At 43.2% G+C, this 18,398-nt stretch overlaps 1 protein-coding gene across 1 annotated transcript; it reads right to left on the bottom strand.

Moving 5' to 3' along the window:
• Positions 1–1,151: 1,151 nt before the first annotated feature.
• LOC116316501 (olfactory receptor 1019-like) lies at positions 1,152–2,090 on the bottom strand. Its single transcript, XM_039598021.1, has one exon. It carries the CDS (start codon positions 2,088–2,090, stop codon positions 1,152–1,154), a length of 939 nt encoding a protein of 312 aa, XP_039453955.1.
• Positions 2,091–18,398: the final 16,308 nt, after the last annotated feature.

The raw sequence follows: 18,398 nt of genomic DNA, 5'->3' as shown, positions 1-18,398 counted from the left end.
GAGAGTAAACCCTGCTTGTCATAAAAGTTGCCACATTTGATCAGGAATAGCAAAAAGTGTTCTCACAGTCATCTATGGGGTTCAGCTGGACATGTGTAATAACTAACTAACAAGTAAACCAAGCCTTGGCCTTCTTAAAAATGTGGGCTTAAGCACAGTTAAGTAAGACTTGGGTATGGAATTTATATAGTGTGACTGCTAGCTGTGCCCAAGTACAGATCCTCAATGCTTCCTCAAGAACAGCTACTTCTGTAAACATTTTTTAAGTAATTTACAAATTTGTTAAAAAAAAAAAATCACAATTTCTCCTATTAAGAAAAAAAACATAGATAAAATCATACATTTTCAAAAGCATGTTATGTGTATAAGCGAGGCTGTATATAAGTCTTTAAAAATCTGCCACAATAGTGTCTTTGTGTCTGATCTTATTGCATATCTGTGTAGAAGTTTCCTTTTCAGAGTGAAAAATTATGGGAGGAGTCTGTATATAAACATGATTTACTAATGTCTGTTGGAGGGAATTTAATGCATATTAGGCTGAATATATCATCAAAAACATGTCTTCTTTTGTCAATGTAGCTGTAAGAGTTGCTGCTAGCAGTGCTAAGGTATTTGGAATGAGAGGGGGATGTTACCAATACAAGCAAGCATTTTCTTTTACTAGGTGTGTGTTTTATGTCTCTCTGATATAGGATCATTTAACAAACCAAACTGAAATGTCTGTCAAAATACAGCAGTCCACTAGCTTAGCTATCTCAACTATGTTAGGCTGGTGTTGGAGCCATTCATTCATTTTGATCATTTTTGAAATGTTATAAAAACTGATTGTTGCTTTCAGGTATTAAATAGTATCCTTGGATTCCAAACACCTGATCAGACATTACTGAAGGTCTGGAAACAAACAAAAGAATTATTGAGGCAGTTCAAATAAATCATTACTAAAGTTGGTTAGTTTTTGTTGAATAAAAAGTTAAGGTAAGGCAAATATCTTTTGTTAAACCCACAAAATAGAATAATTCTCACTTCTGTCTCAGTCCAGGTGAATGGTGTTTCAACCATTTTGTGACAAAATGTTCAGAAAATATGCACCAATGTAAAGTAAGGCTATTACTGTTTTTATCCTTAAAAAAGCACACTCAGTTCGCAGGATTTTAGTCATATGTGTGAAACTTTTTCAAAATCTTAAAGAGCTTATGTTTAATTTCTTTTGTTCTAAGACAGTACACAAAAGGATTTACAAGACATGGACCGAGGACTGCACCAATTACTAAACCTTGGCGTTCCTCAAGAGTTAATACCACGCCAAACCTGGTGAAGATAATGTGAACAAATGCAGGACAGTAATGAAGAATTACACAAATTAAGTGACTCACAAGAGTGCTCCCCATTTTCTTTTTTTCATTATTTGAAGATAATTTTACAAAAAGTAAGATTCCACAATATGAAAGAGAAATGAAAACGAAAGTGAAAAATAAAATAAAAAACATTATTATGGCAGCTTCATTGAAATATTTCTCTGGGTTAACACAGGTTGTTCTTATTATAGCAGCAAAGTCACAGAAGCTGTATATCAGCCTTGAACTGCAGTGTGGGAGGGGGACAACTGTTGCAGGCATATAACACATAAAACACCAGTTAACAAACCACAAGATAAATGTAAGAACAAGAACACGTGTGTTTGTTAAATAACTGTGATACTGGAAAGGATAAATTATTGCAATGAATCTATCCAATGCCATAAATGCTAAAACAAACGACTCCATTGATGTTCCCAAAGTGAAAGCACACATTTGAATTAAACACTCCACATAGGATACAGTATTAACACCTGCAAGTAGAACCCCAATCATTGTTGGACTGCAACTGGAGGTGTACACTATATCAACAACAGCAAGGTTGCAAATCATAAGGTACATTGGTTTATGTAATCTCTTGTCAGAAATAATAAACATAATATTTGCCATATTGGCAAGAACAGCAAGAAGATAGATTATTAGTATAACCACACCAACAGCAATAGGTCTACTGAGCGTGTCAAAACCACCTATAATAAAGTGTGTTACATTGATTGAAGCATTCTGTGAAGACATATTGTTTTGAAAGTTGAAGAAGAAGAAGGAAAAAAGCAAAGCAAATATGGAGAAAGTACGTGGTAAATCTTTATAAGACTTCACAAACACCTCTGAGCTCAGTCAAACACCTTTGCTTTTACTGGCCAATATTTAAACTTTCCATTTTAAGGCTTTGAAAGAACCGTAAGTTTCAATTGGACACCTCCCTCTTCCAATCAAATTAGACATAAGAATGTGAAATATCTTTATTGCATCAGATATTGCAAAAAGATGATATCATCCCCTCAATGGCAGGATAAAAGTCGAAAAGGTAATGCTCACATGATCACAATAACCCAGTGGTTCCCAAACTTTTTGGCACAATAAAGTTGGATTGGAAGTAAATGTTCACATGCTTACAATAACCTTCATTTTGTTTTCAGCAGACTATTTAAATCAATACAAAAAAAAACAAAAAACAAAAGACAAAAGCACAAAATGAAAGAAATCAAGGTTCATGTTAAAAGTGTCCAGCTACAACACTGCACCCTCTTCATGGCTAGGATGGAGCTAATATTAGCAGGAAGTCAAAGTATTTTATTCCATTTTCTGGAGAAGAAAAAGTGTTACAAAACTTTTAGGTAGCTTTTATAGTGAAACTTGGGTCTATGTAGCTATATCTTTTTTCTAGTAAACACCTTTAAAGAGTAGTTATGTGCTGGAACTTTCACAGATGCAGAAGATGGAGAGCCACCTTTATAAAGTAACTTTGTGTCATGTTAACAAATTATTTGTGCCACTCAAAAAAATTAATTACTGTCTGCTATAAAGGAGAACATCACAAGCCTGATACCTGCAGGTCTGACAGCAGCAGGCAGGGGCGGACTGGGCATCTGTGGATTCTGGAGCATCACAGAACGACCGGTACTCCAGGAAGGCCAGCGGGCTGGCCCACCACTCTCCACGCATGCTTTCAACACCTGTTTTTTTTGTCCCACTAATCTCTTTCACACTCCAGTACTCTAGGGGGCAGCACTGCAGATCTAAGTGGGATGCCAGCTGCATTGGCTGTGGCCAACAGGCAAGGACAAGAAGAAGTGGAGTAGGAGGCAAAGACGGTGGAAAGAAAAGATGCAAAACACGGCTGCACGTAAAAAAAGGAAAGAAAAGGGTGGGGCTGAGAAGGCAAGAGAAAAAAAATTGCGGGCATTAGAAGCTGAAGCCTCTAAATGTCACAGACTAACCGACATATTTAGCAGCACAGCTAGCAGCAGCACCTTGCAGCGGGTTCACAGGTTCACAAGTATTTTCTGACCCATGCTGCACTCTATACCGACTTGGCCCTTCTTGATCCAAGAAACTTTGCTGAAGTGGCATCAGGTACTCTGCCTGATTCGGCATTTCAAGAACTTAGCAAATGCCTGCTCAGGTTTGACAGCAGAGCAACAGCTGTCAATTTGCAGTCTGAGTTAAAGTGTCTGCCAGCTCAGTGGCCACGGCTTAAAATGTCTGCACTTGAAGAGTACAAGGTCAGGATGGTAGGGGTTGGCTGTGATGATTGATTGATTGTTAATTGATTGATTGTTAATCTATTTCAAACATGTAAACAATATACAGGTACATTTAGAAAAGAAAATAAGAGAGAAAAAAAATACTATACAAAAGTCAGTACATTTCAATATTGCTACCTTTCTGATTCATTTACATGTTGAAAGGGAACACTTATTTAATCCCACCCCTTTGCCATAAGTTATCAGTTAATATTTAGTCAGCTTCCTTACTGATATAACCTGTAATAAAAATAGTGAACAGATTTCTGATATACTATATACTATAATATCACATCATGAATTTTTTTAAATAGAGACATTAACTTAATTTCAATATTTTCCCTTTCTTTATTTTTTGAGAAGATCATATTTTTATAACTCTTTTTGAACTGTTTTATGTTTGGACATTGCTTTAATTCCATATTCAGACTGTTCCACAGTTTTACTCCATGAACAGACACACAAAAGGTTTTTCTTGTAGTACGTACCTTCCCTGTTTTGAAGTTACAAAAACCCCTTAAATTATAACTTCCTTCTTTCAAAAAAAAACCCAGCAAGAACACCGGGAAGCATTCATGCTTATGACTACAGAGAAAGACATACTCATGTCCCTTGACAATGACTTGGTCATAGACAGAGTTGCAGAAAAAGCGACCTGTTGAAGAAAATACTTATCCCCCAACATTGAGTAAGGTGAGTATTAAAGTTAACCTGCATACTAAAACCTCTTTACTTTGTGATTTATCATAACTCATACAGTACTATGTGTTGTGTGTTTCAGATAACCGTTATGTTTTGGTTCACCCAGAGGCACTGCAGTATGTTGAGACCTCCATTTCTATGTGAGTATTCAAGTTAATCTATAATAATATACTTTCAATACAACATCTAGTCAACATCAGGACTGTTGCTATAATTTTGATGGTTTGATAGCATAAGCCACAATTAAAGTCTTGTAACACTCATGCCAAGCATTATTATTGCCGAGTTTCCACAGGCCGATTGCTTTGGGCCGGGTCCAGTCAAAGTTCAGGGCTGTTTTTTAGTCCCAGTCCCTCCCTGTCTACAGAAATGCTATTGTCGCTAGGTGTAAGTGGTGGAGCTGCAGTTATGTTAAAATTCACGTCTTAATGACATGATTGACAGGCTCAAACGTTTGTACCGAATGTTTAGCATCGCCCCAACCTGCACTTATGAGCTTCAGCCTTTTGAGTTTCACAGTGAAAACACCACTGACCAAAGAGATGCAAATCAAACCACTGAATACGGACAACCCCCAACAAGTGTTCCAGCACCAGCTGTAAATGAATCTGTTCATGAATTAACCTGCAAAACATATACTGAGCAGACACGGAAAACTGTGACTGACACTTTAACCACTGAAGTGACATCATCCAGAGTAGATTGTTCCAATGAGACAGATGCTGCTGAGACGAACAATCGTCTTTCTGATTATTTTGAAAATGAGACCTCTGCAAATTCTGTGATAGAAACTCAGGTAACATCAGATTTTGTTCCTCAGAATGAGTCAAACACTGCCTCATGTTCAACTAAGACAACACAGGAACTCTCACATAACCTGTTGAAACGTAATAAACACCGAAGGCAAAAAATGAGGAGAAGATTATTTTTTTTTAAATTATTTTATTTTCAGTCACAGCAGCATGTTGATAACAAAACTTTGAACATACAGTAGTTTGCTGTTCAGTATTTACAATACCCCAAAAGATAACAGAAAGAGAGAAGGAAAACAAACAAACAAACCAAAGAAACCCCTACAAAACAAAACAAAACCAAAAACAAACAAACAACAACAAACACAAGTATAAAAATAAAATGTTTAAGGGACATTCAGTGTACAGTTAACTATGATAGTAATATAGAGATATGGTATCCGGTCATGATAAGGTGGTCATTTTAAATGTTTCCATGTACATCAGGAATGGCTGCCATGCTTTAAGAAATTTGGTGGTTGAACCTGCCAGTGTATACCTCATCTTTTCTAAATGCAAAAACCTCATGAGCTCTGCAAGCCACTGTTCATGTGTGGGAGGAGCTTCCATCTTAAAAGTATAAGGTGCCTTGCAATAAGTGAAGCAAAGGCAGTAGAATTCGAATAGTATTTTGGCAAAGTGATGTTTTGAGGTATCACCCCAAAGATAGACGTTAGAGCAGAAGGATCATATTTAACGTTATACATCTCTGAAAGGGTGTTAAATATAGACACCCTGTCAAGTTGAGGTGTGAGAGACCGGTGAGTGAACAGCTGAACATAATTGCACTAACGATACACAGGTACACAGGCTGAAACAGGAAACAGGAAGTGAAAAACATGGAAGTGGCAAAATAAACTGAACATGACAAAACAGAAAACACTGGGTCAACGACCCAGGAAACCTGACACACCCAATAGTTATGAAGTTTGGGGCATGTCTGCTATGAAGGAGCAACCTCTGTTGTACATCTGGGGGGTCAGCTCCTGGATAGAATTTGGCTAACTTTTCCTTGGAGATATGTAATCGGTGTAGGACCTTGAATTGGAGGAGCCCGTGCCTGGCACATATCGAAGAAGAGTGTACCCTATGGAGAAAAGATTGCCAGAGTTCATCTGTTATAGTCATCCCAAGGTCTTTCTCCCACTGTATTTTAAGGATGGAGAGAGAAGGACATTGAAGATCTAATAATGTAGCATAGATTTCTTTAATCGCCCCTCTCTTACGAATGTTTATATTAATAATTTTATCCAAAGAAGTTTCCTCAGGTAGTTCCGGAAATGAAGGAAATCGACTCTTTACAAAGTGGCGAATTTGTAAATAGCGGAAAAAATGTTGCCGAGGACCATTAAACTGCTTCAGGAGCTGCGTGAATGAGGCAAAAATTCCATCTACAAAAAGGTCTTTGATATTTCTAAGTCCATTACTTTCCCATATTTTAAAGGCAGAGTCCATCATGGAGGGTGGGAACATATGATTTGAGCTGATATGTCCTTTAATTGACATTAAGTGTAACCCAAACCTTTTCTTACATTGCACCCAGATTCTGAGCGAGTCATACAACAAAGGGTTATGTTTATAGGTGTATAGTTCTAATGGGAGAGCTGAACTCAACAAAGCTGATAGGCATGTTTTGCCACAATTGGGTGACTCAATTTGGAGCTAAGCTGGAGTCTCTGCAGTAAACTTACTCATCCAGTACAGCATATTTTGAATATTTGCTGCCCAATAATAAGACTGAAAGTTTGGCAAGGCTAATCCACCCATTGGCCTAGTTCTCTGCATGAAATCTTTACAAATTCGTGGACTTTTGCCATTCCAAATAAATGCAGAGATATGCTTATTCTGTGTTATAAAATACTTATTGGGTAAGTAGCATGGGATACATTGAAATAAATAAAGGAACTTGGGTAGTATGTTCATTGTGATAGAACTGATGCAGCCAATTAATGACAGAGGTAAATTGTTCCATCTCTGAAGATCTGTCTCAGTATTCTTAAGCAGCGGGACAAAGTTTCTTTCATAAAGACCTTTGTATGAGTGGGTAACCTTAACCCCCAGATAGGCCACATACACTGATCTAACTTTAAATTGAAAATCTGAAAATGAAATCTTCCTGGCTATAGAGTTGACACAGAGAAGTTCATTTTTACGCAGGTTCAACTTGTAACCTGAAATTGTCATGGCTCCGTGTGCGGGCGGGTGGAGATGTGGATCCAAGTGCAGGACTCTGAGACGGAAATGTAACTGAAAACCACAGCTTTATTGCTGGCACCCAAAAAACAGAAACCAAACATGAAACACGGACTGGAACACACAGGCATGGGCTGACGGTGCGACGCGACACACGGTGCACGGGAAAACACAGGGCTTAAATACACGGGGTAGTAATGAGGGAATGGGCAACAGAAGGCAGACACAGCTGGGAGAGATCAGGGCTGACGAGGCGGGGAACAAAGCTGCACACTCTAACATGAGGCACACTCCTTCAAAACAAAACAGGAAACCATAAACCACTAAACAAGGACGCAGACTGAGAGGCAGAATATAACACATGGAACTCTAAATAATCATCATCATCATCACTACAAGAGAATAAGAAAACAATCCATAATACAAAATTAAACCAAAATATAAGAAACACAGATTCCCGACAAAGCACCAGAGAACCAAAGAATAATCCATCATCCAAAAATAAACCAAAACATAACGACTCAAAATACTGGGTCCAACGGACCCAGAACCGTGACAGTACCCCCTCTAAGGGCTGGCTCCCGACAGCCCCAAACAAAAGCACAACAAAAGCACCAAGCCAGGGCGGGTGGAGGGGGTCCAGGATGGAGGGACAGAAACCAAACACAACACAAGTAGCGCTAGTCCAGAAATACATGAATAATGCAAAACAAACTACACAGGGTCAACCCATGAGTCCACATGTCAAAAAGTTCAGGGAGCTGACTGCTCAAAACATCCAGAGACCAGTTCTGGACCAGCTGCCTGAAGGCCGCAGCGGCACGGACACAGTTCAGGCGGCCGACTGCAATGGCGGCGACGGGCAGACAGTTCCGGGGCCGGCGTGCACACGGCAACGGGCGCTGGCAAAACCCTTCAGGAGGCCGGCCACTTGGAAGGCAGTGGCGGCGATGGGCAAACAGTTCGGGCCGACCGTGCACACGGCAACGGTGGCCACTGAGCAGATCCGGGTCGGCTGCAATGCCAGCAGCGGCGATCTCCCTCCGGAGGCCGACCTCGACGGCCATGACGCCAACTTAGAGGCCTGGAAAACGGCCGGCAGAGGCGAGGCGGAGCAGAAGCTGAACCTGACAGCAGCGAGACGGCTGCGGAACCTGACGGCAGCGAGACGGCTGCGGAACCTGACGGCAGCGAGACGGCTGCGGAACCTGACGGCAGCGAGACGGCTGCAGGCGTGGATGAAGCTGCAGGCGTGGATGAAGCTGCAGGCGTGGATGAAGCTGCAGGCGTGGATGAAGCTGCGGCTGCAGGCGTGGATGAGGCTGCGGCTGCAGGCGTGGATGAGGCTGCGGCTGCAGGCGTGGATGAAGACACGGGGGCCGGACCTGACGGCAGCGGGACGGCTGCGGACCCTGACGGCAGCGAGACGGCTGCGGACCCTGACGGCAGCGAGACCGCTGCAGGCGTGGATGAAGCTGCAGGCGTGGATGAAGCTGCAGGCGTGGATGAAGACACGGGGGCCGGACCTGACGGCAGCGAGACGGCTGCGGACCCTGACGGCAGCGAGACGGCTGCGGAACCTGACGGCAGCGAGACCGCTGCAGGCGTGGATGAAGCTGCAGGCGTGGATGAAGCTGCAGGCGTGGATGAAGCTGCGGCTGCAGGCGTGGATGAGGCTGCGGCTGCAGGTGTGGATGAGGCTGCGGCTGCAGGCGTGGATGAAGACACGGGGCCGGACCTGACGGCAGCGAGACGGCTGCGGACCCTGACGGCAGCGAGACGGCTGCGGAACCTGACGGCAGCGAGACCGCTGCAGGCGTGGATGAAGCTGCAGGCGTGGATGAAGCTGCGGCTGCAGGCGTGGATGAGGCTGCGGCTGCAGGCGTGGATGAAGACACGGGGGCCGGACCTGACGGCAGCGAGACGGCTGCGGACCCTGACGGCAGCGAGACGGCTGCAGACCCTGATGGCAGCGAGACGGCTGCAGGCGTGGATGAAGCTGCAGGCGTGGATGCGGCTGCAGGCGTGGATGCGGCTGCGGCTGCAGGCGTGGATGAAGACATGGGGGCCAGACCTGACGGCAGCGGGACGGCTGCGGACCCTGACGGCAGCGGGACGGCTGCGGACCCTGACGGCAGCGAGACGGCTGCGGACCCTGACGGCAGCGAGACGGCTGCGGACCCTGACGGCAGCGAGACGGCTGCAGGCGTGGATGAAGCTGCAGGCGTGGATGCGGCTGCAGGCGTGGATGCGGCTGCAGGCGTGGATGCGGCTGCAGGCGTGGATGAAGCTGCGGCTGCAGGCGAGGATGAAGCTGCGGCTGCAGGCGGCGATGATGATGATGATGAGGCTGCAGGCGGCGATACAGGTGGTGGCTGAACGGTCCTCCCAGAACCGTCAGCAGATGTGAGGAGGTGCTGGCTGGGTCCTCCAGGACCCTCAGCTAACGAGGTGTGGTGCTGGGTGGGCTCCTCGGACCCACCAGCAGACGACACAGGAGCCTGGACGGGCGACTCGGGCCCTCCAGCTGACGAGGCAGGATGCTGGCTGGGTTCTCCTGGACCCCCAGCTGACAACACTTGAGGCTGGACGGGCGCCTCGGGCCCTCCAGCCGGAGTAGACGCAGGGCCAGAGGCAATAGGGACCCCTGACTGAGGGTGAAGATGAGTGAGTGACTGAGCAGTTGACAAGGCTAATGATTCCCCCACTAACTGAGCTGCTGACTGGGTTATGGACTGTAATAAAGTCTGCAGAAAGTCTGATTGAGGTAGCGAATGAGCTATCGGCAGTGGGGGTGAAGACTGAGCTATGGGTGACTGAATTTGAGAAAAAAGTGGTGGTGGAGTTGGTGACTGGGCTACAGGTGGCTGCTGAGCAACGAACAGTGGACACTGGGCTACGGGTGGCTGCTGATCGGCTAGCTGGACTGAAGGTGGCTGCTGATCGGCTAGCTGGACTGAAGGTAGCTGCTGATCGGCTAGCTGGACTGAAGGTGGCTGCTGATCGGCTAGCTGGACTGAAGGTGGCTGCTGATCGGCTAGCTGGACTGAAGGTGTGGAAACGAAAACTGCACTAGTCCGTACTACAGGAGAGAATGGAAGTGTGGTTGGGTGATGGTGGCGAGGGTTGCATCTCTTCTTCAAGGATGGATCAAACGATTTGGCGATAAACCTTGGCAAAAAATGCTGCTGTCGTTGAGAGCACCAAGTGGCGAGGGCCTCCAGGAGAACAACTGAATCCCCTTTCCCTGGGCCGCCCATGCCAAACAGTTCAAAACTTAGCCTCGCTTATATTTAGAAAACTGACAGTGGAGGCAGTGGACGACAAAAAATTATCAAAAAATACTACCTCCAGGTGCCTCTTGTAGGGGCTTGCGGCGTGGGCTATCCTCCAACAATAATCCCATAGGTGCGCGAGATTCTCTCCCTCAGAGGCGAAACGTGAGTCCGCTGGATCCATTACTGGTCGCGTCGTTCTGTCACGGCTCCGTGTGCGGGCGGGTGGAGATGTGGATCCAAGTGCAGGACTCTGAGACGGAAATGTAACTGAAAACCACAGCTTTATTGCTGGCACCCAAAAACAGAAACCAAACATGAAACACGGACTGGAACACACAGGCATGGGCTGACGGTACGACGCGACACCGGTGCAATGGGAAAACACAGGGCTTAAATACACGGGGGTAGTAATGAGGGAATGGGCAACAGAAGGCAGACACAGCTGGGAGAGATCAGGGCTGACGAGGCGGGGAGCAAAGCTGCACACTCTAACATGAGGCACACTCCTTCAAAACAAAACAGGAAACCATAAACCACTAAACAAGGACGCAGACTGAGAGGCAGAATATAACACATGGAACTCTAAATAATCATCATCATCATCACTACAAGAGAATAAGAAAACAATCCATAATACAAAATTAAACCAAAATATAAGAAACACAGATTCCCGACAAAGCACCAGAGAACCAAAGAATAATCCATCATCCAAAAATAAACCAAAACATAACGACTCAAAATACTGGGTCCAACGGACCCAGAACCGTGACAGAAATATTGCCAAAACATTCAAAAATGCCAAGAGCACGGGGAAGAGAACATAAAGGCTTTGACATATACAGCAGGAGATCGTCAGCATATAAGGATATTTTGTGCTCCTGGTCAGCTCTGAAGATGCCCTTAATGCAATTGTCAGCTCACACCTTAATCGCCAATGGTTCAATTGATAACGCAAAAAGAAGAGGGGATAAGGGACATCCCTTGTCTCGTACCACGGAGAAGTGGGAAATAAGTAGAGAATAACGAATTTGTTCTAACACGTGCCATAGGTGAGGAGTAAAGTAACTGAATCCATGAAATGAAATTAGGGCCAAATCCAAATTTATTTAGAGTATAAAACAGATAATCCCACTCCACCTGGTCAAATGCCTTCTCAGCATCGAGTAATAAGGCAATTTCAGGGGCTGTAGTTGACTTGGTGTGTAATATGTTTAAAAACCTGCGCAGGTTGAAAAAACCATGCCTACCCTTCACGAAACCTGTCTGATCGGGAGAAATTCACAACGGTAGATATTGCTCTAACCTGAGAGCAAGTGTTTTTGACAGTATTTTTAAATCTACATTTAAGAGTGATATAAGACGATATGATGAACACTCTAGTGGATCCTTATTTGGCTTCAGTAGGAGTGAGATGGTTGCTTGTCGAAGCGTTAGGGGAAGACATTTTGAAACAAATGACTCAATGAACATGTCTCGTAATAAAGGTGATGAATTGTCTTTAAAGGTCTTGAAAAGTTCAACCGGATACCCATCCGGACCCGGGGAGTTGCCATTCTGCATTGAGCTAATCGCCAATTTAATTTCATCCACTGTAATTTGCTCCTCCAATTGGTCTCTGAATGCCGAGGTTAAAGTCGGAACTGTCATTCCATCAAAAAAAGCCTCAAACAATTCAGAAAAAAAGGAATATTGTTTAGTGGAGGGGTAGAGAAATTGCCACGCATCAACAGCCCCATAGGTTTGTAAATGTGACTGTAATGCTAATGAGAATTTAGGGAGTGAAAGTCTTTTATTTGAGGAGCGATCTAGTACTGGATCCATAACAGTATTCATGTCTCCTCCAAGGATCAATTGGTGTGTATTAATCTGTGGAAGGGAATTAAGAAGGTCATTGAAAAATGCTGAGTCATTCCAATTCGGAGCATATACGTTTGCTAAAATAAGTGAAGTATTAAACAGGGATCCTGTCACAACTCCATAGCGACCATTTGGGTCAGCTATTGTGTGAGAGACTATAAATGGTGTATTCTTATTGATCAAAATTGCTGCGCCTCTGGCTTTACCACTGACTTTGAAATGAAAAATTTGCCCAACCCAATTTCGTCTTAATCTGGCATGATCTTTATTCTTAAGGTGTGTTTCTTGAAGAAAGGCTACATGTACTTTAAGATAAAGAAGATGAGAGTACCTTATTTCATTTCACTGGGTGGTTCAATCCCTTCACATTCAAACTAATAAAGTTAACATGGCAGCCACAGCAGTTGAAGTGTCATCAACAGAAGTCATCACCATATAAGTACATGATGAAAAAGGCGGTCCCAATCGCAAATACCAATTCTATCATGGGTGTACACTGAAATGCTGTTGTTAACAATGATCTGAGCAAATAATATACAACAAAAACGAGAAAAAAAAACAAAAAAACAAAAGAAAAAATAGATAAATCCCTCCCACCCACTTCTCCGTGTTCAGTGTTGTCCCCAAACGACACACACCAATTTCCCAAAGCTCCACTGTTTCTATTAAGAGTCCCATTCACCTTATTCATAACCACAGCCCCACATAAGTAGAAGCATCTGAACTATGAATCACACATGTAGTCCAAAATATATTCAAGTTAGAAAGTCACAAAGTCCAACATAATAGAGTAAAATAATTAAGAGAAGGAAAGAGAAAAAACTCCTACGTCAAATTTACCTGTAACCAAAAACCGGACCTGTTTCACTTCTCATCAAAGCTGACCCCGGAGTCCCTTTTAAGTGACAAGCACTGGAATATAGTTAACCTCCCAGGAAACAAGGGCAAACTCACCAACATCTGAGATTTCTAAATGAACCTTGAACATGAAACTAAGCTAAACCACAGATCGTCCGTTTATTGATTGACAAAAATATAGTCACGTTGGTATGAAAGTCCCGGGCGTTCTTATGTAATGTCATTCGGGAGATGACTCAATCTTGGAGTCAATGAAATCTTTCACTGCTTTAAGAGAGTCGAATACCTGTGTTTCTCCATTAAATGAGATCTGAAGCCGAGCAGGATAAAGAAGACCGTAGCGAACTCCATCTTTTTTCCGTAGTAGTCCCTTTACCTCACTGAAAGCAGCCCGGCGTCTGGCCTGGTCAGCGTTGTAGTCAGGAAAATGAAGATCTGCTTCCCTTGAAACTCCAGCTGGCCTTTTTGTCTGGCTAAGCACTGTATCCGTTCCTTCTCCTGGTAGTAGTGGATACGGACAATGAACGGCCGCAGTCACTATCCCTCCGTGGGGAGCCCAACCGCTGCCCGGAGAGCTCTGTCCAGGATCGGAGCCTGCTCCAAACCGCCGGGACCACCCAGTGCAACGTGCAACACATCAGCAACAAATTTAGTGGGATTCCGTTGTTTGGCTCCCTCAGGCACTCCTAATATACGCAAGTTGCATCGTCTTCCCCAATTCTCCAAGTCGTCCGTTTTCAGCAGTAACTTCTTGTATTGGTTACTCAGATCTGCGAAACATGTCTCCGTAACTTCTAGCCGCTTATCCAGATTATTCAGGCCTTCTTCGTGTTCGCCGAACTTCTCAGTACATTCGCCAAGAGCGGTTTGGATGGGCAAAATGGCTCATTTAATTTCCTCCCGTAGGTTGCCATTTTCCTCTTGAATCACTTCTTTGAGAATATTGCGAAAAGCTAGCAGTGTCGCCGGATCAACGGTAGTTTTGCTAGCGGTTTCTAAACAGCTAGCCTGTGCTCCTTTAGCAGACTGCTTAGGAGGCATTTCACTTTGAGATAAGCCAAAAAGACAGAAAAAACAACAGCTAAAACAATGCTGACTTTCCTAATAGAGCTTAAGGCAGTGGTTCCCAAACTTTTTTTCCCAGGCCCCTTTTTTACAAGAAAAATGTTCGCGCCCCCGCACAAACACATCCTCCAAACACACACCCCATATTTTGTTTACAAACTCCATTGCGGTTTATTTCACACCTCAAACATTTAGTAAACAATTAAGCAAATACAAGTAAACGGCAATAAATTACAGGCAGTAATAAACACTACTACTAGTAACACTACTAACTCTTTTACGCTACGTCCACACCTCTGCGGTATTTTTGAAAACTCAGCTGTTTCTATGCGTTTGGGCTTTTCGTCAACACGTAAACGGCGTTATGCGATTCACCGCGGAGATTATTTAAAACTCCTTTTTGCGTTTACGTGGACGAGGATTACAGAGTTCGTCACGCATAACGTCAAAAGTATGTGGCTCCTTTCACGTCATGCTGTGCGCCACATTATTGTTTACATGAGATGAATTGCAGAATGGCAGATAGAGACAAAATACTGTTAATCTGACTATCTTCAGGTTTTACACGCTTACATACACACACGCAGTTACTGTCCCTCCATTTAGAAAGGCAGAGGCGTCACTGTGTAATTATTTTACGAGTAGTTGTTTTTTTCCTGTGTAATAATATTCAACATTGCTATCAATACATTTTCAAAAATGCCTCTCTGTGCAAAATGGGTTTAAACACATAAACAGCTGTGGGATACTGTTTGTCCGTGATTTGAACCGGGGAACAAATTACGGCAGGATCAGCTTGATATTATTTGTATCTCACTGTAACTTTACTGCATAAAGAGCTAACATGTCCAAAAATGTCAGGAGTAGTTAGTTATTACAAGAAGTGTTTGTGAACTAAAAATCAAGAATGTGGGATACTGTTTGTCCGTGATTTGGAGAGCCCAGCGCATGCTCCCCGGACGCAGGGAAACTAATTTTGCAGGGGAGACCTACCTTGGCACTTGGCAGGTGAAGCCAAAGGAAGATATGCTTCACCATATTTTCTAGTCTTTGGCTTGGAAGGAAGTTGGTTTGGAAACATATTTGGCGATGCTTCATCTCCTGCTTTATGCTTGTGTGGGAGCCCCGTCAAAACCTGTCCACAGTGTCCAAGCGCTCTTTTTTTTTTTTCCTTTTCATACCGCGCCCCCCCTGCAATGGCTCTGCGCCCCCCCCCCTAGGGGGCGGGCCCCACACTTTGGGAACCTCTGGCTTAAGGAATCTCTGAATTGGGCCACAATAGGTGAACCATAAAGTAATTTAACAGATAAGTGGGACCTTGTGGTTTACGTGTGTACTCCATAACGCGCTTCCTACTGGACCCAAGGTCGAGGAGAAGATTATTGTCCCAACAAAAACTACCACAAAGGAAGGAAAATCAGAAAAAGAAAGAAAGGCAGATGTACACTTTTGATGAAAGCTTTATATGCAAGCTATATAAAGAAAGTGAAGCCTTTAAACAGAAAAAACGATCTTACATTACTAACCGTTACGGAGAAGAGAGAAAATTTCAGCAACAACACAAGGACAATATGAGGGGACGAATGAGAGAAAAATATTGAAACGGTTTTTCTTTTAGACAGATGCACAATATCAGATGTGCAATGAACATAAAAAGAAAATATCGTCAAATGCATCGACCAGCTGAAAGTTTACAGTGTCATCCAGATAACACTTTAATGAATGAGGCCGTATCTCGTTTCAGATCAAATATTAAGTCAGCACCATCTTATGTTTGTACTGTTTGTCTAAAAAGATTCTTTTCCTAATCAGGTGAAAACCTGCAAAAGAAAAAATTACTCTAAACACCAAACTGTAGCTCAGCAGTGTTAACTGGTAAATTTGTTCATGTGTATGATGAAGCATGTAATGATCACTGCAGTTTTCCTGCTGAGAGAAAAAAAAGAGTATATCTGTCACACGTGTCACAGTTCCCTAAAAAGTGGACGCATGCCAAGGCTTGTTGCTGTCAATGGTTTAGAATTGCAGGATATTCCAGCTGAACTGTGTGATCTGAATATTCTCGAGAGACATCTGATTGCCAAATGCATACCATTTGCTAAGATTATTCCACTTCCAAAGGGCAGACAAAGGTTCATACGTGGTAATGTGGTGTGTGTACCATCTGAAGTCCAAGAAAGAGTTGAATGTTTACTCAGACTCAGAAGTCATTCACAGATAATGAGGGTGAAATTGAAAAGATGACTGTGCTACAAAGGCCATCAGCTGTTCCAGACTGTCACCTGGTCTAAACTGATCTAAGCCCTGCGTAAACTGAAACAAATTCATCCACAGTACACAGACATCAATATCAGAGATGATGCATTGCTTTGTGATCCAACGTTACCTGATGATGACAGCAGTGATGAAGCCAGCATGGGAAGCGGGGATTATGATGAAGCAGATTTAATGGAAATTGACACGTATGAAAAAGATGCCCTTTTGTGTGAAACTCAGTCTGAAAGTGAACAAGATATTAATATGGTATCGTGTTAAGAACAACCAGAGGAACAAAATCCAGAGGAACCAGAAAGTGATTTGAACAATGGAGGTTTTGCTCTAGAAAGTTGTCTGCAGCCTATAGACATTTCAGAAGAGATTCTCTGTTTCACTGATAACACATATTGTATGGCTCCTGCAGAAAGAAACAATCCCGTTAGTTTTTTCAGAACTCCTCACTTGGAAGCCATGGCATTTCCTGTGCAGTTTCCTACTGGTCAGAATACACTTGATGAAAAGAGACGTCTCAAACTCACACCAAGTGCTTACTTCAAGTCCAGGCTTTTCAACATTGATGCAAGATTTTTTATAAAGATACAAATTACCTGTTTTTCTCACAGTTTGTTACTGAAATACACTTGGCTAATTCCAGCATGACAATACAGCTAAGGAAAGGTAAAACTATGACCAAAGATGGACAGAAAATCACATCAGGAATGTTAAAAAGTAAAACAGAAGTAGAGAAGCTGGTAAGAAATAAAGACGCAATCAGATTTATGCAACCACTCAGAGGAACTCCATACGGTGGCCCTGAGAGGCCAAACGGACTGCAACTTCAGAAAACACTTGCAAAAAGAAAAACGCTGCAAAAAGAAAAACACCTGCAAAAAGAAAAATGCTGCAAAAGAAAAACACCTGCAAAAAGAAAAACGCTGCAAAAAGAAAAACACTGCAAAAAGAAAACACCTGCAAAAAGAAAAACGCTGCAAAAGCACACAAAACACAACGGAAATGTTTCTGGGGAGACAATAACCCGACGGACCAGTTGCATGAACCAAAACATGTATGTATGGCTGTATCCCAATTCAGGAGCTGTGTCCAAATTCATGGGCTGCATCCTCCTGAGGACGCATTTGTAGACCGATTACGTCACAGCGACGCACCGAAGGCTGTCCAAATTCGTAGACTCCTCCGAATGCAGCCGACAAATGCGTCCTCCTTTTCCCCGAATTTGAAGGATGGTTCGGGTGTGTCCTTCGTGGCCCAACATATCCCAGAATTCATAGTGCGGCCCAGCCAAGCTCCAGTTTCCGGCAATGGCGGCCGCTACTAAGTTTTAAAATGACTCTTATTAATCTTTCTGGGTCACAAATTAAACTTTTAACATATTTTCAGGCGAGAATGTGGGTGTGTAAACTTCAAATATCTGCTCGGTTTGTCAAGATATCGCATATTTGCAGAAGTGCTTCGACGTTTTCGGTGACGTCTGTCACCCCACCAGCTCGATAGCTAGCCGGCCCAGAATTCATTGCACAGAACTTCATTCACGTAACGATGGCGGCACAAAAAGATAAACCGGGAGACAAATACACTTTTAAATGTAAGTATATGAAAATCTGGTGGTATAAAAGTTAATTTTTTATAGCAGTTATGTTGTTAGGGTTGTGAATTTGCATAGACTTGTAATATTGATTTAAACAATCTTCATAAAAAGTGTCCGTAAACTAGCTTATATGGTGGGTCCCGCGGTTTTTCATTGCCGCTTACATTTTTCCCAATCAACTTTTTTGTGAT

The sequence above is a fragment of the Oreochromis aureus genome, linkage group 14 (assembly GCF_013358895.1).
Source record: "Oreochromis aureus strain Israel breed Guangdong linkage group 14, ZZ_aureus, whole genome shotgun sequence".
Classification (NCBI taxonomy): Eukaryota; Metazoa; Chordata; class Actinopteri; order Cichliformes; family Cichlidae; genus Oreochromis; species Oreochromis aureus.
This window is presented reverse-complemented; position numbering and strand designations above follow the sequence as displayed.